The sequence below is a fragment of the Scardinius erythrophthalmus genome, assembly GCF_964197995.2.
Source record: "Scardinius erythrophthalmus genome assembly, chromosome: 8".
NCBI lineage: Eukaryota > Metazoa > Chordata > Actinopteri > Cypriniformes > Leuciscidae > Scardinius > Scardinius erythrophthalmus.
In genome coordinates this window covers 15,989,524-16,015,073 of record NC_138228.1, presented here as the reverse complement: position 1 = coordinate 16,015,073, position 25,550 = coordinate 15,989,524, and the positions used below count along the sequence as shown (strand labels likewise).

General features: G+C 39.0%; 1 protein-coding gene across 1 annotated transcript in view; it reads left to right on the top strand.

The window, feature by feature from the left end:
- The window catches only part of LOC308695004 (voltage-dependent calcium channel subunit alpha-2/delta-1), a 126,350-nt gene that overhangs the window by 70,410 nt on the left and 30,390 nt on the right, over nucleotides 1-25,550 (top strand). Inside the window, exons 17-22 of the mRNA XM_081372895.1 lie at nucleotides 2,514-2,594; nucleotides 6,326-6,400; nucleotides 22,022-22,093; nucleotides 22,811-22,882; nucleotides 22,965-23,026; nucleotides 23,138-23,214. Of these exons, the coding sequence (XP_081229021.1) occupies nucleotides 2,514-2,594; nucleotides 6,326-6,400; nucleotides 22,022-22,093; nucleotides 22,811-22,882; nucleotides 22,965-23,026; nucleotides 23,138-23,214 (439 nt within the window). The remainder of the gene's footprint in view (nucleotides 1-2,513; nucleotides 2,595-6,325; nucleotides 6,401-22,021; nucleotides 22,094-22,810; nucleotides 22,883-22,964; nucleotides 23,027-23,137; nucleotides 23,215-25,550) is intronic.

The following is a 25,550-nucleotide window of genomic DNA, read 5'->3' as shown; positions in this document are numbered from 1 at the left end:
TGGGGAATTGTTTCATTTGGACGATGGGGAATTGTTTTAATTTGGACTCTGTGCTTGTGTTTTGAGACAGTGACCATCGACCTGCATTATATGACTGACAGACAAGAACGGTTTGACCTAAAAATATCAAAATTGAAACTACTGCGGAAACAAAGACACCTACATCTTGGATGCCCTTGGCTTGAGGTAAGCTAAAACATATCAAAAATTAATTTCAAAGTGAACTATCCCTTTAATATTTTTGTGGAAGTCATGTTACTTTTTTATCAGGAGTCTTTGAATAGAACATTCTAAAGAACAACCTTTAATTTAACCAGTTTTTTTTTTTTTTTCTGAATAAGTGTTATTTTAGTATTAATTTCTTTAAAAAAAAAAAAAAATTTCCTACTGACCCTAAACTTGAATGGTAGTGTATATAGTGCTTGGTCAGTTTGCATATATCAGCAGTATTCAAATGGTTCCTTCTGGGCCACGGGACATAATTGAGCCATTTCACCGTTTTACAGATTAATGCGAGCAGTGCGACAAAACGCGCTTCATTCAAGCCCTTTCTGCTCTGTGCGCGTTTCTTTTCTCTCTCGCTAAAGACGTAAAGCGCCACATTGAGAGCTGCAGATGACGTGGTTATTTTAACAACAGTAGCAGGAACACGGTGAGCAGCAAAATAGATAGGGTACTTTTGCTAAAATGCTGCAGAAAACGAGAATGCAGCAAATACTATTATTTGTATCTGTCATACAGATGACTCCGACCGTTCAGGCCTTTAGACGTTTTGTTTTCTACCATACATTTAGCATTATTAATCAGCATATAATAAACAATGTTATAATTTGGAATATTATTTAGAGATTGGCAAGGGAAGACAAAAAACTTTAAACTGACTTGTTAACTTTGTTCTGTGTTCATGATGAGTGTTTTGATTATTAGATTATTTACGGTTTTTGTTTTTAGTAGTTTATTACTTATTGCTTAGTAGTTTATAAAAATTGTCCATACTTTTCTTAAGAGGTAAAACCTGCAATCCCATGTTTTCTCAGTCCCAAGGCCTACTATGTTTCATACACGTAGGATATATATATATAGCCTAGGTATGATTAAAAAATATATATATTATACTTTAGCTCTTGGGGTCCAGTATTCTCATATTTGATGACTATTTTGAGTGTTTAGGATTTTTTTTTTTCTTTTCCAAAGTACTACATTTGCCTCGATTGAAATTAATAAATGTTCCAAAAAAGTATTGTCCAGACCTCTGGGGAGGAAATATAGAAACAGATCCCCTGGTACACATGAATGTACCTCAAAATGTATTTTTAAAAGTAATTCTATATATGTTAAAGGTTTGCATATCGTCTTACACTAACAGTGGCCCATATATAAAATTAAAATATTATTTTTGATATGTTGTATTTTGATATTGTTATATAAAAAAAGTACAACATTTCAAATTGTGCCCTACAAGTCAGAAGCAGGAATATAACATTCGAATGAACACAGAACAGAACACCAGATGTGTCATTAACAAACCCAATTCTCTATTAATAGCTCGATGCTTGGAACAAACTTCTATTTTTGTCATGTTTAATGGGGATAAAGCTACTACTGACGCAAACGTGTAAACTTCATTATCTCTTGAATGTATTAACCATGCGGACAGTGACCTTCTTAGGAACACTACGATAGTAACAGATATGGAAAATAGAGTATCTTATCCTACACTTTCCCAGTTGGAGGTCAAAGGATCAGTACGTTGTCTACTAAACCGATTGACCCTCTGAAAGTTGCTATTACTTTCCACTCGCTGACTGCGTCACTGGGTTCTTTGATAAGTTTAATATCAGTTTCCAGTATGGATGACGAGAAGCCATTTAGACGTGACACTTTGTAACTTTGCAATGTTTCATAGTGGTTATTTTTGCCAAGTTGAAAAGGTTTGCATGTTGTTGTTGTTGTTCTTCTAATTCTAATAAGAGTTAGTTGACATGTAGTTGCAAATTAAGAAGAGTATTAGTAGACTGTAGGTTAGGGTTAGTAAAATAAGTTGATTGGTACTTGCAGTGTTACTTATAGTCAGTAGAATGTCTGTTGGAGGTCCAACAAAATAAAGTGTTGGCAGATATTAAAGGAGAACTCCGGTCAATTTTAACATTGAGCTAATTTTTTTGTAAATTTGGTTACCTATGATCACGCGCATGACCTTGACAATCGATTATTTTAAAAAGAGGATAACACGGTGTAGGCAACACCGATTTTTGTCGTTGTTCTCTGTATTGACAGCACTCCAAATTTACTAAAAAATGAGCTCAATGTTAAAATTGACCGGAGTTCTCCTTTAAGCAGATGGTCTACTAATACTCTGAGGAGAGTTAGTTGACATGTAGTTGCAAAGTTACTTATAGTTAGTAGAATGTCTAAAGAGGACTATCGAAATAAAGTGTTACCCATATTTGTTTGTAAATGTCTCTACATTGTATGTCAGAGTGGAAACTTAGTGTTTTTGATTTCTCTTTTAGCATCAGAACCAGCTGATTTTAGGAGTGATGGGGGTGGATGTGTCTCTCGATGATATCAAAAGATTGACGCCCCGCTTCACAGTGAGTACCCGAAACACAAACAATTTCAACTCAAATACTGTCAGCATTTCATCTGTTTGTTGTTCCAGTCTCGAAAAAAGACTAAAAAGGGACCTATTTAAGGGATTCATTCTTTTGACCTAAAAGCTGAAAATTCTGTGATTATTTACTCTAGGATTGCGGCGACTGAAGAATTTTCTAGTCGTCTAGTAGTCGTTCATTTAAGCCATTAGTAGACTAATAGCACATTTATATTAATTCACTTAAATATATACTGAGGAGAATACTAAACCATAATGAGTGTTTAATATATAGGCGTAATATAGCCTATTCTGCGCTCAAGCGCACGCATAAAGCTTGCCGCAAAGTGCCAGCAAAAAAAATAGCAAGGAGACATTTAAATTGTTTATTAGTAAACTAGTTTTTTATGAGTCGGTATCGGCTGCAAAAATGAAGATGATGCTGACTCGCCATCCCGGCTGTATAGTGGACACGCCTATAGAGAGAAATCAACTATCATATGGATTACATAAGCAGAGAGTGTTTAAAAGTAGACATTTCAAGCTTTCTATAGATGTATTTCTCATACATGGTTGGCAAGATGCCTATGTGCGGAGTTTCAGTTCATTTTTGTGACGCGCTCCACCGAGACGGCAGAAAGCAAAGCGCATCCTGTTTGTTTTCTTTATTTTACAAAAGCACAATTTGATGTTAATGTGAGTTTACCCAAATAAAAGTACTGTTTCGAATGATGTATTACTCTTATCTGTATGACCAAAAATGACTGGGTATTTTAAGTTGTTTCCGCTTAGGCATGTGTCGGTATCAACTTTTCATGCTGCGATTAATTGATTGAGCTTTTACCACGGTATACGGTATTATCACAATATTTTAATTGCTCAAGAGAAATGGATGGATTGGTGGGGGGGATGTAGAAAAAAAACTACTTGCATTACAATAGTGATTGTCAAAACATTTGGTAACTAAATAGAATTTTACACAATTTTCACGCTTTCAATTCTTGGGATTTGATTTCAATCTTGATTCAGTATTGACTTTTTGGATAAATATTAGGTAGGCTACAATAGATAGACGTTAATTTTTCTCAAGAAAAAATATATCTCACATAATGCTGTAAACATAGGCTACAGAGAGCCCTGTCAGCTGGTATTATTAAAGGTTAAAAATTAACTAATTAAATTAAATATAATTTGGTTTTCATTATAATAACAATTATGACACAAGTAAAAATATAATACAAATGTAATATAGTGCACATATTTAGCAAAATACTCCTCTCTATAGCTATTTTTTTCTAGTCAACTAACGTGTTGGTCATTAAATGGCTTTCCTGAGGTAAATGTAACGTTCTGTGACATAATTGTTCACCTGCAGTTTTATTGACCTCTTTCCGTGGTTGAAAAACACTGAATGGTCGATATTATGTATGAGGCATATATACCTTTCGGTAAGTTGTAGCCTACTGTATCTTTAAATAAAAAGTAACAGATGATCGGTTTACTTGAACTGAGGCGCTACAGTGATCTGTCAAGTCACATTTACAAGCACCAAAACAATATTTATTGTCTGAATTTCGTAATAAAATGGAAAGAACATGAGAGCTGAGAATTGTTTTCATACCATAATAACCTGCTCTGTCTAGTCTGTCGGTCTCCGTGTCCTCTTTGCTCCGCGATTTTTCTCTGCGTGAGAAACTGCATGTGGCGCGAGAGCGTTTGAAAAGTGTAAATTGCGTGAGTCTCATGCTGAATGCGTATTGACAGCTCTGCTTTTAGAAGGGGGATAAATCGTCGGCAGCGTGCCTCCTTCCGCCATGCTTCTTCTCCATGTGAGGATTGTTTACATTAGACCTGAGGGTGCGCACTGCGCCGCATGCACACAGTGCTAATACATGTGAGGATTGTTTACATCAGAGTGCGCACGTGTTTCGCGCAGCATACACAGTGTTTGTTTAAGCGGTTGATGGAAAATAAGCTAATACGCGTTCTATAAATATAAATTCTGATCTATTATTTTTCACGGTATTTTGAAGTGCCCACGATAACAATATCGTGCATATTCATTACCGCGATTTATCGCATTACCGAATACCGGCACATGCTTATTTCCGCTGTTGTCAGGAAAAAAATGCAAGTGATCGTGCCGGCGCCTCCATGCCATGAAGTGTGCTAATACTTTAGCTTCCACACTAAATATGCGCCTAATAAGTGTGCATATTTATCTAGGTTAACGTAAAAGTGAGTGGCCAAGTAAAGGTTTGAAGTCGATGGATGATTATGCGACCATTTGGATTTCCTGTCCGACACACTGTAATTGCCACAAGGACCCGCCGTTAACAACCTGTCCCTCACGGATTGTGTGAATTTGCCATAAGTTTTTTTTTTTTTCTGCAACTACACGATTAATACAATTTTGGTCGGCTAAGCCTCTTCTAGTCGACTAACGTTTAGTCTACTATTAGGGGGCAGCCCTGATTTACTAACCCTCTAGTCATTCCAAACCCAAATCCGCCTTTTTACTGTGGAACACAGAATAAGATGTTTCAATGAATGTTCACACTGCTCTTTTTACATAAAACAAATGCAAATGAGGATTTGGCTGATGACAAGCTCCAAAAAATGACTAAAAAGCACCACAAAAGTATCAAAAAAGTGATACATTTTGATACTTTCTTTATTTGTTTATGTCCCCAAAGAGCAATTGTTTTTTTAGCAAGACCAGCATACAAAAAAGACCATTTACAATACATAAAAATTTATTAATTAATAATTAAATTAAATTAAATTAAATTAAATTAAAATATAATAAAATACTACACAAGACAACAACAGGACCAAACAACTACCTACTTTCATGTCCACTACTGTTCAAAATTTTATAGCAATTTTTTTTTCAGGAAGGACACATTAAATTGTTCAAAGGTGTGTAACTGTTTCCGATATTGTTAATAACAAGAAATGTTACTTCAGCAGCACATCAGCATATTAAAATGATTTCTGTAGGATTATGTGACACCGAAGACTGGAGTAATAATGCTGAAATTTCAGCTTTGCCATCACAGGAATAAATTACATTTTAAAATATATTCAAATAAAATATTTCTTCTCAGATTTGGTGCTTGACAGCCCTTTTCACTTTCATTGCATGAGCAAAAAAACTTTAGAAAAAAGAAAATCTGGTTTTGGGGCGGCGTGAGGGCAACGAACGGCGACGAGTTTTAATTTAGGGTGAACTGTTCCTTGAACGCTAAATAATTCGATTTATAAGGGAACAAAGTGAAACTCATGTGTTAGATGTTTTCTTTGCAGACTCTTTGAGTCGCTGTAATAAGAATAACACACATGCATACGATATATGCGCTATTGTTCTGCGGTCTGCCATCTTGCGGTTTCGCCTTCTTACAGTAAGATTGCTCTTAAGAGGACGTAAGCCCTTGTACATCTGTTTGTACTTTACATTTGATTTGTAAATGGTTGTGATTTTCTGTTAAGCTGAGAGGAATGTTTCCAGATGAACCGACACATTTGATTAACGCTAAGTGCTCAGGGGTGATTGACAGCTCGGGTCGGCGTTCTCAGGGGATATTAGACAGTACCCCGCTAGTGAGGGATTAACCACCGCATCTCTGAGGAACCGGGTCCATTTGGTCTAAGCAGGGATTTGGGTTTGATGGTGGTCTTCTTATTCGATGTGTCCTCACTATTCTCCTTTTTCCGTTTTGTTTATTTCAGATTGGTCCTAATGGATATTATTTCGCAATTGACCCTAACGGTTACGTGCTGCTCCATCCAAACCTGCAACCAAAGGTACTGAAGCATTTTCTCCACCCAAATACCTCAAATATGACATCACAGCACATTTAAGACAGAGGAAAAGGTTTTAAGGCTGCTTGTGGTGGAGAACCATGACATGCTTGTCTCATGTTAAAACGTTTCTTGCTTCTTTGACATCTATTTGACAACTTCTGTAGTTCTTGTATCTCTCTCTCTCTCTCTCTCTCTCTCTCTCTCTCTCTCTCTCTCTCTCTCTCTCTCTCTCTCTCTCTCTCTCTATACAGTATATATATCTTTATCTCTATCTCCCCTTCCTTGTTTGTGTATATGTGCTGCATATTTATGTTCATTCTCACCTCTTAAACCATGTGTTCATGTGCACATTTATATCAAGAATGTAACTAAATTTTGATGATACTGTAACACCAAATTGAAATCCCAAACTGAGTATTACTATTCTGAATATTCTCCTTCCCAATATAGATGCTATATTAGATATGACATGGATGTTAAATTAAATATAGTGTCTACTGGCGACCTAAAGTCTATTTTAAAGTCTATCTTTCAAAGGTTTGGGGTCAGTGAGTTTTTTTTTTTTTTTTTTTTTTAAAGAAATGAATATTTTTATTCAGCAACAATGAATTAAATTGATTGAGTAACCATATACTTTTACTTAGTTTCAAAAAAATTCTTCAAATAAATGCTGTTTCTTTGAACTTTCTATTTCTCAAAGATTCCTGTAAAGAAAGAAAAAAATCACTGTTTCCACAAAAGTAATGAGCAGCACAAATGTTTTCAATTTTTTCATTGATTAATGATGCTGAAAATTCAGCTTTGCCGTTACAGGAATAAAATACATTTTAAAACAGTTATTGTAAATTGTAATGATTTCACTAAATAATCAATTAAAAGTTCTGTCAAAAAACTCTAAATGGTTTGGCGCAGGCTGATAGGTCCTTAACTCAATCTGCTTGCAATCACATCTTTCTGTATAGGGCACAGCTGATTGGATCCTGCTGTATCAGCAGCCAATGAGCTTGCTGCCCAACTTTCAAATACTTGATCAGCGTCTGCGTAGCAGTTTGCAGTGCGCGTTCAGAAACCCTCCACCTTCCCCAGCTCCACCTGTATAGATCTGCTACAGGTAATTCATGTACGCTATATTGTACAGCAGCAGCATGTCTTACTTGCTCACAGCAGCATGTCCTGTACTTGCTCTGCAGCAGCAGCAATAACAGCAGCAGCAGTGTAGTATAGCATATCTATTTCTCCAAGACTAGACATATTAACATACCATGCCAAACCCTTCGAGAGTTATCATGACAGAACTGTTTTACTGCATTTTTGATCAAATAAATGCAGCCTTGATGAGTATAAGAGACTTAAATGTCTTACCGACTCTAAACTTTTGAACTATAGTGTAATCTAGAGCTATGCAAATCTTATCATATATTAATATAAAGCATTTTTTCTCAATATTGTATTGATGCTTGAAGTCATTGTATCAGTATTTTTATATTATTTATCTCCCACAGTTTCACCACATAAGAAAAAAATAATTTGGTAAATCAGAATTATGATATATTAAGGTAATAATTATGTCATACAAAACCATATTAATAGATCAAATGTCTTAATTATAATATTAAAAATAATAATTATGACAAAAAGTTGTGATTAAATTTGACACTTTTGCCAATTTTACCGATATGTTGTAATATTTGTCATATTTATTTGTGTTATTTAACGGATATACAGTAGGTTTCCATATAGGTGATGCATCGTGATTATCCTGATGCATGCATTAAATTATGCGTTGCACATTGCAATACCCAGCCCTAATAATATCCCTTCTGTTTTTCTTCCATTCATACGTTTTTATAGTTAAAACCATATTACATTTGTCTATCTTATGAAACAAACAGGAAGATTAAGCAGCTGCGAGTGATTCAGCTTATATCATTATTGACAAGTGTGTATGACCTCATATGTAAAGCTGTAGATTTAGAATGTATGAACATGCATTTGCGGTGTGTAAACAGGCGCTCATATAGCTTTTCCTTTGGATCGGAGCATGCAGCCCCTCTTCTGGGTGAGCTTTGCACATAACCTTTGCAAATCGCCCAAAGTAATGCACGTGCTTCTGGCAGCGAACCTGCATATATGTTTCTCAATGCAACTCGACTACAATTTTTACATATCAGTCTATTTGCAGGTCCCTTTGATTCTGGTATCCCACCACACACATGGGCCGGTCTGCATTTCATCTTTTAAATAAAGAATGTGAAGAAGAAAAGAGATCATGTGTGTGCGATCAGGGTCATAGTTTATCCTCAGTCTGGATGGTAAAAGCACCGTCCATCACCTAGTCTTAGACAACCCCAGCCCACCATGACACCCTCGCAAGTTAAGGAGGAAAATGCATTAAATATATTACGTCTGGTCGGACATAGATTGCAAATCGTTTAGACATTTTCTGATTTAAGCTCAATATGCAATCGCAAAGAATTATACATGTGCAGGGCTCAACAATAAGGATGACTCGGGGGCCTGTGTAAGATCTTACGTTCATCGTAAACATTTGGTTTAGTTTGATGTATTTATGTTATGTAATTATGCTAATTGAAGGATGTATCCAAGGTAACGTTATCTAGCCTGCTAATGTAGTACTTTGTTGGAATTTGTTGCGAATTTGACTGTGTTAGTAATGGAAGTGTCAAACAAATCAGTAATGTTTTGCACCGTACTGTATACCATTCCTTTCTTAAACAAAAGTGTTTTGTTTTTATTATTATTGTTAATCAAAAACCTTTTGAATTAGCTCTATTATTTTATCAATTTTATTAAGTACATAACAATTATTTGTCTCTTTTTAAGAAGATTAAATCAACTCAAATTGTATACACTAACATTCAAAAGTTTGGGCTCAGTCTCTAGGTATGGTGAAGGCTATGTGATGATGTGGGACTATTTTAATTCCAAAGGCCAAGGGAACTTTATCAGGATGCATAGTATCCTGGATCCATGAAGTAACTGGCCTTTAAAAATAAAAATCTGCCTGCCTCTATGGGAATTTAACATAGGGGTGTCCAGACTTATGCACCCTGTATTTTAAGGAAGAACATTTATTTATTTACGATACATTATTCATTTACAAAGAAAATTGGTGTCCTTAAAGGTTGGATTTTTCCTATTTTTTTTTTATTAAGGCATTAAGTTCAGTTTCCAAAAGATGATTTGTTATTCCTCTTTTTAGTCAACTTTAGCATGGGTGTCTAAACTTATGCATAGCACTGTAGCTGATAGCCGAGAGGTAAGTGATGAGGTACAGTGTCAAAGGCTGCTGTTAAGTTAAGCATGATGAGAACAATAAGACAACCAAAATCAGCAGATATTATGAGGTCATTAGTAATTTTACCAATGCTGTTTCAGTGCTGTGGCCCGACCGAAAGCCAGATTGATAGGGATCAAGAAGAATGTTAGCAGAGAGATGAGCTTGTAGCTGCGAGGCAACTACTTTTTCAAGCAGCTTAAAAACGAAAGGAAGTTTAGAGATAGGTCTGAAATTTTTCATAACAGAAGAATTTAGCCCTGGTTTCTTTAAAATAGGAGTGACCACAGCCTTTTTTTTTTAATGATAGCGGGACAGACCTAGAAGAAATGGAACAGTTGATCAAATGAGCAATAGGAGATGAGATTTCAGATAGTCAGCTTTTAAAGGTCCCGTTCTTCGTGATCCCATGTTTCAAACTTTAGTTAGTGTGTAATGTTGTTAGAGTATAAATAATATCTGTAAAATTATAAAGCTCAAAGTTCAATGCCAAGCGAGATATTTTATTTAACAGAAGTCGCCTACAGTGAACGGCCGGTTTGGACTACATCCCTCTACTTCCTTCTTTAATGACGTCACTAGAACAGTTTTTTGACTAACCTCCGCCCACAGGAATACACAAAAAAGGGGGGCGTGGTCTTGTTGCGCTCCCACAGAGAAGAGGAAGAGTTGCGTTTATAGAGTGTGTTTGTCACCATGTCGTCAAGGCGCTGTTATTTTCATCCCGGAGTCCAATCACCTTTGTTTGGCCTTCCCAGGGACGCTGTACTTAGAGATCAATGGTTACAATTTATGCGCAAAAATTGCGCATGCATCTCCACGTTATGGTAAGAGGCGTGACCTTTCCGGGCAACGTGCGCTAAGCTGCTGTCGAATCACAACACAGGAACTGCTGGCACAATCAGAACTCGTTACGTATTTCTGAAGGAGGGACTTCATAGAACAAGGAAGTCATCAGCCCGTTCTTAGGACAGTGAAAACAGCGGTATACAGATAAGTAAATTGTATGAAAAATACTGTTTTTTTACACGTAAAACATGAAAGCATGTTATATTGCACAATGTAAACACAATCAAAGCTTCAAAAACACACGGAAAACGGGACCTTTAAGAAGTTATAGGTGCTGGATCTACAGTAACTGACAAGTAGATAAGCTAGTTTGAATAATTAGGTCACTAACAGAAGATGGGCTGGTAAGAGAAAAGCTAAAGGGGATGTGCTTTATGGGCTGAGGTGAGGATCAGTTAGAGGAAACTTCTGAGTTTGATGAAAATGTTTCATAAAAAGTGGAGGAAGGAGTTGCAGAGGTCAATTTAGCCGATAATAAGGTGCGTTACAGGGTTAACAAGTTTGTTAACAGTTAAAAAAAATGTCTTAGGTCTACTTTTAGCAGTGGTAATTATGGAGGAGTAGTATGCTGTGCATGTGACATTAAGAGCAGACTTGTATTTTAGCTGGTGAGATTTAACATTGTGATAATTAATAGTAGTTTTGTGAAGAGGTTCAGGAAGAGGGAAATCAAATCTAACTGTTGTCAGCTTATTATCAGAAATACCAGTTTGTGAGCCAGATACAAAGACATTATTAATTCCTGAAGTGCAAACAAGATCAAGTGTGTGACCACGGCAGTGAGTAGGAAATTCGGCATGTTGTACAAGACTAAAATTATCCAAAGTTAATGTAAGGTCATTGGCATTAGAACAGACAGAGTCAAAAGGGATATTGAAATCACCAAGCAGGATGACATAAGAGGATGCAGCATAGGCCAGAGTAAGTAGTTCATTGAGTTCAGAGACAAAAATCTAACAGAGACTTAGGAGGACGATATATTAATATGATCCATCGCTCTACCAGGCGGTGCAGTAATGATGCTGAAAATTCAGGTTTGCCATCACAGGGATAAATTAGATTTTATAAATATGATTAGAATTTTAAATAATTATAATTGTAACATTATAATAATATTTCAAAATATTATACACAATCTTTAAACCCCAAACCTTAAAACAGTAGTGTATATATATTTTCTGATGCATATAAAATATTCAATAGTACAAAATTATATAATATTTTTGAGAAATTTTATTTGAGAGATTTCTTCGCTCTTTCAGCTGTATATGCTTGAGAACGCCTGTTTTGTGAATCGGGGGAAGTGCTGAAACATGTCAGTGTTATTGCTGAAATTTTAGGTCAGAGACATACAATGTTTGCTGTTAAATATACACAAAAATAACAAAGCTCCAGGTCTTATATATGGAGAGTATTAACTTCAGTCCACAAGCCTGTCAAATCAAGCATACAGAACACATTTCCATCCTTGGCGTCAGTAAGAACGAGTGTTATGACATATTTCCATCTTGCCTCAAAGATCCGTCCTCCAGCTTTTGGTTTAAAAGAAACAACATAGACTCTGAGGTTCCTTCCCCTCTCTGTCGCTTCGTATGGGGAAAGCCTTTGAAAACCCTTTACCGAAACAAACTCGTAACATACTTTGCAAACAATGCTCTTTTTAATGAGCTCATCTATATTGGTAATGGCAATAAAAAATGCAAGTGCCATTACAAACATAAACGGCAGTGTTATTGCTCCCAGCGGACTCCATGTGCGGAACGGTTGGTTTTACTTTAGTTTGGCGAGCCGACTCTGATCACATCTGAAGGCTTGATCTCTCAAGGACAGATGTTGAGATGCTATCAGGTACGGCCACAGATCAAGCAGGCTGATTGAGAGAGACACATAGGCATGGATTGAATCTCTGAACCGTGGATGCCGTACTTAACCCTGAGCAGCGCTGATATGCAAACACAAGCCCCTAAACCATGGGGTGCCAGATCTACTGGAAACAGTTCAAAGTGCTCCACCAGTATCCAACGGTGCAAGACACATGACTGAATTTGTCGGCTGGGAGACTTTGAACACTGCAGGAAGAGCTAATTTGATTTTGACAGTGTAGAAATTGAACAAACCCTCATAGTATGTCAGCCATATGTTGTCTGCTCGCCAGAGAGCCAAATAATTGTGTTCAAACAGTAGGAAGGCCTACACGATGGGAATCGATTTATATTCGATTATAATGGTTTTATAGTGTGCACTTTTATTTCTTTCAAACCTTCTCATCTATGATGGATTGTCGTGTTTTACAATAACAGCATTGTTAACAAGTGTGGTCTCTTTCAATGCTTCTCTTTCAAAGTTAGTTTTTGGCACACATAAATAACTCTCTTTCTGTTTCCATGCACTGAAATCCTCTCTATATATCTCACTAGAACAGGATTCAGAGCCGTCACCGCAGGCTAAGTAAAAAGCTGGCTCTTACGTTCCCTGAGGTGAGACCATGCAAACTGTGGTAGATCCAGTTAGTCTTGTCATAGAAATAGAGAGAAATAGTGCTAAATAGCTTGTTTAACTCTTTATATCTGTAGTATGATATCTAGTATGCCTACCTAACCATAATCTTAGAGGTTTTGTAGTGTATGTATTACTCAAAATCATTGCTGAGCTCATTTGTAGTTCCAGAACCCAAAATCTCTCAGAGAGTTACATAACGCTACATATAGCTACATTGTTCACGACACATATGATTAAATGCAATCATTTTTTATAATGATTGCATAAATTTAATTTGATCAGTTGAAAAGTTTGGGGTATGATTTTTCATATGATTTTTCATGTTTCTGTGCTACGGCTGCATTATTTGATCAATTAAGTAAAAAATATTGTGAAATATTATTACAATATTAAAATAATATATTTATATATTTTTATATATATATTTCTATTTTAGATTTTCAGCAGCAATTACTCCAGTCGTCAGTGACACATAATTCTTCAGAACTCATTTTAAAATGCTGATTTGATGCTCATTTAGTATTATTTTCAGTTGAAAATAGTTGTGCTGCTTAATATTTTTTATAGGAACTGTGATGCATTTTCCAAAAAAAAGATGTAATTTATTTGAAATGCAATTTTTATAGCAATTTAAATGTCTGTACTGTCCTTTTTGATGATTAAATGCATCCTTTCTGAATTAAAGTATTAATAATAAAAAAACAATACAGAACCCAAACCTTTTTACTGTAGTTGCATAATACTATATATATATATATATATATAAATCTGTACATATTTATGTATTTATACACACACACACACACACACACACACACATAGTGGGAACCAGCATTCAAAACACAGCATATGCTTATGATCAGTCATGCTGGTGTATTGAGCCGGGATATGACTTCAGTAAGTGTGTGTAATGGTTATCAGGAGTGCTAGCATGCCATCTGATGTTTGTTTGTGTCTACAGAGTGAGAGTTCACTGAGATATTTCCTTTCTGGCGGATCAGAAAGATAATGGTTTTTATTTGTTCCAACCGTTACCAGATATACTGCAGGGCTCCAGACTGCGACCAAATGGTCGCATTTTGCGACCAAAATTTGAGAGTGTGCGACTAAATTTTACATCCAGTCGCACATGTGCGACCAGTAAATTTCATCTCGTTCAAAGTGGGCGACAACCGACGTCGCGTCTGCGATGCTTTGTTTACGACATCACGACAAGAAGACTAGCATGTTTAATTTTTTAACGGTCCTCCATGAAGGGTTCCGAGTGAATGAGTGTGTGTGTGCGCGCGAGTGAGTGAGTGAATGAGTGTGTGTGTGTGTGTGTGTGTGTGCGCCCGCGCGCAAGTGACGGTGCGTGTCCACTGGCGCGTTGCGAGCGGAGCGGAGCGAGCGTTTTCAATTCATTCCTATGGAAGTTGAGCTTCACGCTCGCGCAGTGCATTTTGGGATTGCCAGCGGACCGGAGAAAGCGTTGAGAGCGACCGAGAGCGTCAAAAAGGTTGGGCAGTTTTTGACTTTATGCAAATATCAAGCGAAAAACGCGGTCGGCAGCCAATTGCTGTGAGGTTCGGGATGTGACGTCTGTTCTGAGAGTTTAAAAATATGCAAATTGTGCCGGAGTTAATGCTGGATTTAGTGCGTAAATCATTTTGTTTACAAATTAGACGCTTTGCAGTTGTTATATATGTTAAAGATTTTATTTTGGATGTGTTCATTGTGATTATATTGGCTGGGTTAATAAAAGTTTATAAAATTGAAAGGATATCTTTGCTTGGTGCATTTGGAAACAAAGCTTGCCTATTTCTAAATGTAATGGCGTGCATCTCTGATGATTATATTGTACGTGTGTTGTAAAAAACATAGATTAAACACACTCGCAACAGACACACCCCAAAGCGGAGACGTTACAGCGTTACCAGCGGCACTGAGCGGACTTTTGCCGCTGTAGTGGACACGCACCGTGAGTGAGTGAGTGAGCGAGCGAGCGAGCGAGCGAGCGAGAGAGAGTGAGAGAGTGTGTGCGCGAGTGAGTGTGTGCGTGCGTTAGTCTATGTGCGTGTATGTGAGTGAGTGCGTGTGTACATGTGCGAGTGAATATGTGTGTGAGACGGCTCGAGATGACTGGTCGTAAAGCAATGTGTAGTCTGACAATGTTTCTTGTCCAGGACATGACAAGATTTTTAGGAGTCGAGTGTAATCTGATACATTGACTATAGTAACAGACAAAAAAATTGCGTATTCTGAACCAGGCATAACTATAACTATGGTATACTGTGGTTATGAAAGTAGCCTACACATCTTTTTACAGCACTTCAAAACTATATCCTATTAAAATGTTGTTGTTTTTAATGTGTCGACCAAAACATTTTGTTCATCCTTTAAAGATTGTCTCTATTTATAAAACTGAAAGTTTCAAGAAGTAGGAAAACTCACACTTATTTTTTTTTAAAAGAAGACTAAATTACCATTGTAAACAGCTGCTGAGGGTGCTTATTGGCTATTTTCACTCCCTAATATCTATTTTGTCACTCATTTTGCTTTTGAAATAATATTAAGACATTATGAAGGATAATAATTAAATTTAACTTTATCTATACACCACAAATTTAGCTCAGTGCTTTGTCACCCCACAGTGCTACCAAATACTTTCTGTAGAACTTAGAGCCGCGGCCCTCAGATGTTAGTCTGGAGCCCTGTGAACTTAAAATAAAACTGCACCATAATTTCTGTACGCTTAATCTATTTATTATCAAAGCATTTGTCTGTAATAGTTATTTAGGGGGAAAATGTGAAGGTGTGCCCCTAAATTTTCTGCTTGCGCTCCTAAAATTTTAAGTCAGGGGCTACAGCGCTCCTAATAAAAAAAGTTAGTCTGGAGCCCTGTACTGGAGAGTGCAGCCTAATGTAGCACGTTCAGCACTTGCATCCAATGCATATCTCAAGCAGTTGGTATTCATGTCATGTGCTTGTAATCTTAAAGGATTCAGTAATGATTTCTTCATATGGCAGGTCTGTGTTCTCACTTGACCTCCATTTGTAATGCGAACAACAAAAAGATGATTTACTGTCCAAGTGAAAGCACACGAGTGAAAAATGAGAAGGAAAAAAAGGGAAAGGAAAACATTTGCTGAAACGGTAACATTGCCTGTCCCACAGTGGCGTTATGGGGAAATGGACATGCCTGACATGTTTCGTCAAATTCTGCTGCTTTTTTGGCTTCTAATTGGCCAAAAGTTGCCTTTTTCTTCTTTCAACTTTTCCTTTCCAATATATATTTTTTTTTATTTCAAATTTTTTGTATCACATAGATTTATTTAAATGATAATTTGTTAGGATCTCTGATTTAAAAAAAAAATCTATCATACATATGTTTTGTGTCATATGTTTTGTAAAACGTCTCGGTTACGTATGTAACCCTCGTTCACTGAAGGAGGGAACGGAGACATAGTCGACGTGTCGACTGATTGGGATCACGCTTAGGGAGCCTGTCATCTTCGAGTATTGTTAAAACGAGCCAATACACACATTGGCGTGCAAGCTTTGCATCCACGCTCCACCAATACACACATTGGCGTGCAAGCTTTGCATCCACGCTCCACCCCACAGCGCGGGTACAAATACGGAAGTGGATGCACGCACCACTTGTTTTTCGCTGAGGAGCCAAGCGGAGCCCGGAGTCAGCGGTGGTCCAGCAATAGTGGCGACGGGACTACGGCTCCGTTCCCTCCTTCAGGGAGGGGCGTAGTCGAAGTGTCGACTGATTGGGATCCCTATTAAAATGCCACTAGTGCTGCCACCTTCCAGTGCCTAGACAAAAGCCTCCTGACCACCCGCATTATTGAGGCGGAGATAGGACAGGGCTTAGGCCAGGAAAGTTACTGCTGTTCCGCAAGACCCACTCAGTTAGACTTGGATAACAAGCGTCCCCTTTCGATGGAAGGAGGGACGCTACGGAAGCCATATCCAGCCTGCAGGGAGGTAACATGTGGAGGATACACATATGGACTGGGCGAATTATCGGGCAGTACAACATATGGAATGTCACTGAGGTGGCTCCAGCCTATAACAGGGGGGAGACTCAACCATCAGCGACGGCAGAGGAAACTCTGCCAAGAGAAAGACACAGGCTCACCTCAGGGAGCCATAGAGTGGAGAATACACATATGGGATCGCCGTAGGGATCACAACATATGGACCCAGCCTAGCACAAGTTCCACCAGTGCATTCAAGTGGTAGGCCTAGCATCGGACGCTCCGCCACGTCCAATGCCGAAGGGTGTGGAGGAGCTCAACAGGGTTCTACTAAAGGGGAACTCAACTGGTGCAAGAATGGCGTACATATCCAGTCCATAGGAGGGGAATGGTGCAGCCAGCCGACACATCGAGCTAACTGGCTTCCATGCGAAGAGAGCACACGGGATGCAACCGGCTCGACACGTAGGCTATAGAATCTAGCAAACGTGTTAGGCGTCGCCCACTATCCAGTGGGCCAACCTCTGCTTGGAGACAGCCTTTCCCTTCTGCTGGCCTCCGTAACAGATGAAGAGCTGTAGAATCTAGCGAGCGTGTTAGGTGTCGCCCAGCCCGCAGCTCTACAAACATCTGTTAACGAGGCACCCTGCGTCAATGCCCAGGAAGCGAGTAAAGTGAGCTCGCAAGGTGCATCTTGGGACTCATATGCCAAGATCATGGCATCCACTATCCAGTGGGCCAACCTCTGCTTGGAGACAGCCTTTCCCTTCTGCTGGCCTCCGTAACAGATAAAGAGCTGATCTGAGGTCCTGAGGCTTTGCGTTCTTTCCACATAAAACCGCAATGAGCGGACGGGACAGAGAAAAGCCAGGGCTGGGTCTGCCTCCTCCGGGGGCAGCACTTGCAGGTTGACCACCTGGTCCCGAAAGGGAGTGGTAGGAATCTTGGGCACATATCCAGGCCGGGGTCTCAGAATTAATGTGAGAGTTAGCCGGCCCGAATTCCAGGCACTATTTGTCGACCGAAAATGCGTGAAGGTTCCCTACCCTCTTGATGGAGGCCAAAGCAAGCAGGAGAACTGTTTTTAAAGACAGGACTTCATCTGCCTGCAGTGGCTCAAAGGGAGGTCTTTGCAGTGCAGTCAACACCAGAGACAAGTCCCAAGAGGGTATAGAGGGGGCGCGAGGCGGATTCAGTCTCCTCGCTCCCCTCAGGAACCTGACGATCAGGTCGTGCTTTCCCATGGATCTCCCATCCACTGCATCATGATGTGTGGCAATAGAGGCAACATACACTTTGAGAGTGGAGGGAGACAGCCCTCGCTCCAACCCATCTTGCAGGAAAGAAAGCATGGCGCCGATCAAACACCTTCGGGGGTCTTCTCGGTGAGAACACCACTCAAAGAACAGGTTCCACTTCAGAGCGTAAGCATGCCTCGTAGCCGTGTCTGATGGTACGGAGGCGCCAGCTGGACCAGTTGGGAAGCACTCTCCAGGCTTCCACAAACCGAGTCGGGGGACCAAAGGCACCACAGACGTACCCGGGGTGGGGCAGCGAGGTGGAGAACAGGGACCTGGCTCGGAAGGCCCAGGGTCGAGGTCTGAGTGTGCGATGCAATACTTACCTGTCTCCACGGGTCGGCAGGGGGTACGGGAGAAGGCATAGTCGGGTCCCCAAACCTCACCCGGCTGCCGGCTGGCGACACAAGAGGGGACTGAGGGGGGCAAGGCTTTAAAGGGTTGCACACCGCCAGTCTGACCCTCTTGGAACCCAGGAACGGAGGAATTTCCGGAGTGGAAGCGGCGGCGGAACTGGCACCGGCGGCGGGGTGATGGCAGTAGCGGGCTGCCAGGGCAGGATGTGCCGGATGGCCTCCGTCTGCGCTTGGGTGGCAAAGTACTGTTGGGTGCAGCCACCATATCAACCAGGCTGAGCCAACAATGGTGCTCCTGGACCACCAGGATGGACATCACTAGACCGATCGCGCAGGCCGCAACGCTCGTGCTCTGGAGAGCCAAGTCGGTTGCGGTGCGGCGCTCACTTATGAGCGCACAGTCTAGGCTTTGGCCTGATAGACCTGGAGCAACACCAAGGCATGCAAAGAGGCTGCAATCGTCATCCTGTCCTCTGGAGAGACCCTGAATGAAACGTCTGGTCGATCCATTACATAGGGACCAGCGCGCTCAACGAGGGACTCCACCGGCTGCGGTGTGATGGAGGAGTGAGGAGCCCACAAGGAATGGTTACTGGGCGGAAATTCCATCACCATCCTCTGATCACCCATCCCACACGGCACCCTAGGGTGGGGCGTGGTAATGGGGACTCCACCTTCGCGGACGAAGGCGAGTCTTGACCTCAACACCAAGACAGTCATATTCCCGCAATGGGAACATGAACCATCCACAGAAGCTGCTTCAGCATGCTGTAAACCCAAACATGTGATGCAACAATTGTGACCGTGAGAGGGGGACAGAGAACGACCACATCCAGAAACTCCATGAGGAGTTTGAATGACATCTTGAAAAAGTTGCAAACGCACCCGTGTTGCTCTTTCAGGAAATGAAAAAAAAAAAACTCTCAACAGTGCCAGAGCACACAGGGGAATGATCGTGGCAACACTGACAGGGATGGTGCAGCCTGCACCAGTGAAGCACTCACTCTCTTTGCCCTCAACCGGCCGTCAGACAAACAAACACAAATGTGATGCTGTTAAAACAGCAGTTGAGAGCTCAGAAAGCTTGCGACCACCGCTGCACTCACGCTGTAGAACCACCTGCACCGGAAGAGACTTCCTGAAGAAGCACCGACACACTCACTCGTTGTAATAAAACAACACTCTTCAGAGACATCGACATGAAGACCGATCGGCTCCGAAGCGAAAGACAAGTGGTGTGTGCATCCACTTACGTATTTATACCCGCACTGCGGGGCGGAGCATGGATGCAAAGCTCACATGCCAATGTGTGCATTGGCTCGTTTTAACAATGCTCGAAGATGACAGGCTCCCTAAGCGTGATCCCAAACAGTCGACACGTTGACTACGTCGAACGTGAGCGATTGAAAGGGAACTGGCATTGCCTGTGTATTTCTGGATAAGGGGGGATTTGGGTGGGACACACTGGAACTTGAATAAATCTTTCTTTCCTGTTTATAAAAATACTGCTGCCTGGTCAACATATTCGGCATTAAAGATGTTTGCACTAGCTAAATATGGTAACTCATAAGATTCTTTGGCAGCTTTTTAAAATCATATTAAATGCATTAGATTATAGTAGTATATTAAACCAAGTGTTATTTATTTTAAGCAAAAATACACAAACAAAACATTTCGGATGGGTTTTTTTTTAGGTTTAATGTAATGATACAGTTTTTTAGTAATATATCTCAATAAGAAAAGTGCACGATTAACAGAATGGATGCTTTTTTAATTGGTGCCACTTACTGTATGCTCAGTGCATCAGATCAATAGTTATGTGCATGAGGCCTTTTTCTGCCATGAGTTCTGTATCTCTCTCTTAAACACTGTAATTAGTGTGATAATAGGGTTAGTCACGTGACTCTCAGTGGTATGCTATTATCATCACGTTCAACATAAACAGAAACACCCACATCAGTAGTGACATGACATATTTATGGCTGACGTTTACGGTGCAATTCAAGCGCAGGATATCTTAGCACATGGTAGAAAAATTGTTTACATTTTTTTCTCAGTCTACATAAGAAGTGCCAGACATCATATGTTTTCATATGTCTCTCTCACGCTCTGCTAGATTGAGGCATGATGCCGACACATGTCAGTCATATCTGGACGATATGTGAGTTCCCCCGGGGGGCGGTAGTGCAGCAGAGGGCGACCCTGACACTTTGAAATCCTTCCTCAGATTTGTCTGTCTCTCATTATGCTCCTACTTTCATATTCAGTCCTTTTCCTTTGATTTCCTTTTCATTTATTTCTCATTTATACTGTTTCTTTCTTTCTTTCTTTCTTTCTTTCTTTCTTTCTTTCTTTCTTTCTTTCTTTCTTTCTTTCTTTCTTTCTTTCTTTCTTTCTTTCTTTCTTTCTTTCTTTCTTTCTTTCTTTAATCTGATTGTTTTGTCTTGTCTCTGTTTTTGATTCTCACATATTTGTTCTTCTCATCCTCATCTCTGTTTGTGTTCATGCTTGCTCTGCTCTCTGCATTTTACATGTAAGATTCTGACTGCCTCATTTCATGTTATAATGCTTCTTACATCATAGATTTGATGCATGTGCCAGTGTTGTTAATGTGTGCAAGATCAATGTGACGAGCAATACAGATGAATGAAATCATTCGTTTCCAAAAGCAAACACTGTTTCTTGGACTTTACAGAAACAGAATAAATTACCTCGTAAACTGGAACGAGCCTCAGTTTTGTTAAGCAACCCATATTTTAATATCTACATGGTTCTTGCTCAAAAACATGAATCATAATTTAACAACCACAATGTAATGAAATAGGTATTCATGAGAACAAACATGTTTACAAATTGTCAGCACTTTTTATATTTTATAATACAATGCATGTAGATGTAATCTGGTTAAGTCTAAAAAGAAGAGAGAAAAATATTTTCTGTTATTTCATGTTTTTTCAGAGGTAAAGAAATATTCACTTGTTAGTGTGGATAAACAATCTTACTCACATTCTCTACATTTCTATATCGTTCAAAAATGTGAATGTTTATGAAAGGGGGACACAAAGGAGATTAAATGTAAATAAAATACAGATTTGTCTTTCCCATGAAAGTATTGCGTTTAATTAATTTTCTTCCTTCTCTGTGTAGAATAACATATTAATCAGATTTATGCCTCCGTAAATTAACTTTTTAAACACTGTATATTTCTATAGCTCAACAGAAACTTTCACTGTGATGTATTGTAGACCTGGAATACATTAACACTCAATCCAAAGCTGAAAGTAAACTACAGAGAGAGAGAGAGAGAGAGAGAGAGAGAAATGTTAACAGCATTCGGTTCTCCTCTTTAGAACCCCAAATTCCAGGAACCTGTTACACTGGATTTTCTGGATGCGGAGCTGGAAAATGACATTAAAGTCCAGGTATGGCACAACACACACATTCAAACACACAATAGCATGATCTCAACATTATTATTTTATTGCTATATTGATGAAACACCTGAGAGGTTTTGATTCAATGTGCAAACGCTTGCATTATGGTGTTTCAGTTTTATAAATGTGCTGATTTGTAAGGTGTGATTTGATAGAATAGAATAGAATAGAATAGAATAGAATAGAATAGAATAGAATAGAATAGAATAGAATAGAATAGAATAGAATAGAATAGAATAGAATAGAATAGAATAGAATGTCTGAGTTTCTTGAAGAACTGTTTAAACCATTTCAGTTACAAAACATGTGCTGAAAAAACCCTTTTGCTCATGGGATGCATATTTAGCATAGATAGTAGGGATTTATGTGAGTAGTTGACATAAACCCTGACCACACAAGTCACACAACAATTTTTTTATGTTCTTGTCTGCATACAAATGAAATGTAATTGCAGATGAAAATGTACATTAGTATTCAATGAGCTCAAGGAAATATGTTACTGTGATTTCTTTACTAAAACGCTCCCACATTTTTGATGTTATCATAGTTTTTGGATACTGTTATGGTAGTAAATTGGCAATGGTAGACACCTCTGTGACTCATATACCATGGTATTTTCAACATATCTTTAAATGTACCATGTAAATCCCGGAGTATATGAATATTGTGTTGACATATTAACACTGATCTTCTGATTTCTCTCAGATACGGACTTTGATGATTGACAGAGACCCTGGGGAGAAAACGATCGAAACGCTTGTGAAATCTCAAGATGAGGTGTGTAGATCTTCTATAATTATTCTTCTGTACCATATTTTGTCCATATTTGGTTCAGTTATACCATTCATTCCAATAACAGAGATACATTGATCGAGGAATCAGGACATACACCTGGGCACCAGTTAACGGGACTGACTACAGGTTTGAAGTCTGAGTTTTGGCATTACCTATGCAAAGTGTTTCATAACTCCCATAAGTATTTGTATGTATAAAACACGTTGTCTTTTTCTTCTCTGTGTGGGTGTTCTGCAGCCTGGCCTTGGTCTTGCCTGAATACAGTCTGCATTACATCGAGGCAAACCTGGGGAACACTATAAAACAAGCCATGTGTGAGTACCGCCTGTTCGCCCAGAACATACAAACCTGCTCCCCACGTTGAGCAAACACACTATCATTTACTAAAAAGATCAGATAGAGCCTTCGGTATGCAAAGCTATTGTTTTATGAAATAGCTGAGACTGCTTGCAAATATTTTTCATCGGCTCGCAAGAGAGGTCTGCCTGTTTGTGTGTGTGTGTGTGTGTGTGTGTGTGAGTGTGACCTCGATTGTCAGGGCTGCTCTCTGTATTAAACTGAGGTCCAGCTGGTCTCCACCCATCCTGAGCAGTGTAGCCAGGCGTTTGATCTGACTCTCCCCAGAACACAGGGGCCCCGGCTGGGAAGAGAGACTGCTAACGCTCCCTCCCCTCTGGACATGTGCTGTTGAGGTCCAGATCTGCACACATACACAGACGCTCAGCTCATTTAGAGGAATATTCCAGGTTGAGCTCTATTGATAGCATGTGGCTTGCTGTCAATTTCGCAGAGAAAATTACTTCAGCTTGTACCTCGTTGCGCCATAGACTTTTATTTCTGTATAGTTCTTTTGTTTGCTTTTATAAACCCAGGTACACGTCAAACTTATTTTCAGTGGTAATTGACAGATGCTGTCGATAAAGCTTAACTTGTACTTAAGCCAGAACATATCCTTATAGGAATAGTTCTCCCAAAAATGAAAATTGCCATTATTTACTGACTCCTGTGTGGTTCCAAACCTGTATACTGTAATTTTTTTGGAAAACATAAAAGGGTAAGATTTATGTTGCTTCTTTTTATATAATAAAAGTTCATAGTTTAAAAAGAAAAAAATAATTATACTAGTATATGCAGTCTATATGGTTCCCGCCTGTCTTTTGAAGCCTTATGAACAGACCAGAGTCATTATAGTCATGCTAATCAGTAATGTGAATTTAAGATCAGTCTGATTCTTAAACTGGTTCATGAAAAAAACGGATCAAAAGAAAGATTTGTTTCGATTCAGATGAAAAATGTCAGAATGTTGATTAAATAATGATTTTTTTTGCCCCATCTTTTGGTGAACTATTTATTCAAAACAATAAAGATAAACAATCCTGCACACACACATTTATTCATCGTAAATGGACGTGTAAAACTAAGTTTTTCTGTGATCTCTCCTTTCTGTCTTTCAATCTTTAAATGACAGCACATTGGGGCAAGTACTATCTGTCTGTCTGTCTTTTAAAGTTCTTTCACTGTATGTTCTCCGGATTTTACCTGGTGTTATTGAAATTATTTACATTTGTTTACGCATGATTTTAAGTTTGAGTTCTATGCTTAACTCATTTTTTTTGAGTAGCCTAATTTTGTATGCATGGTCTGTGCTAAATCAGTCGATTAATTGCTGACAGTGTTTGGTGCTTGTCTAAACATGCATGCACAGTTAGATATGTTAAAAAAAATGTCCAAATACATTTTTATTATCCATGCAAATATAAACCAATGCATATTTTCACTTTTATATGGTAGGGTGCGCTATTATGCATCATCTGAAAGAGTACAAAATATCCGGATCAAAACACAGGCGAAGAAGAAGCAGAAACATGCAATAGAAGCATTGCTTATGCAATGTAAAATAATGCATTCATCAAACATTAAACAGCATATAAATCAAAACTGCTTAATGTTACCGAATGAAATGTCGACACAGGAAGAGATATAGGACTGTTCAAGCTTTGGGGGTGTTGATGGACTCGATCTACTCCATCTATGTTTTAATCATTGCTCTTCAATTTATTTATTTTTCTTAATAAAGTAGAGGCTCTGTTCTTTCTTTTGATATATTGTATGTTCATACAACAAAATATTCTGGGAGCCATGACATTTTTGTGAAATTTCACACTGTCAGTTTTTGGGATTGACAACCGCATTTACTTACAGGTATGAGTCCTGAAATGTCCCGTTCACACAGCAACTTGCAGTAGTGTCTTGAATACTGTCAAGCCTGTATTCTCTAACCAGTAACCAAAGCGACAGTGACCAAATTAATATCAAAGATTGTGACGTCCATAAGTCTTATCACTTTTAAAATGACAAGAGTCCAAGCCTTTCATCCCGCAATACACAGTAGACATGCGTTTGTGCATCGGTTGTCACTCCTGTGAATAACCGAACTGTGTGTGAACGTAATCATATTAAGGACTAAACTACAGGACTGACAACCGTATTCTGGTGTCTGTATTCTGTACTTGTGAATGTGGCCAATAACAACGCTAGTTCTGAGTGGTTCTTAGCTTGTTGATATGCGGTTGCTGGGTGGTTTCCAGGATATTTATATACGTTACAAGGGTGTGCAGAGTAGTTACTAGGTCATCGCTAAATTGTTGCT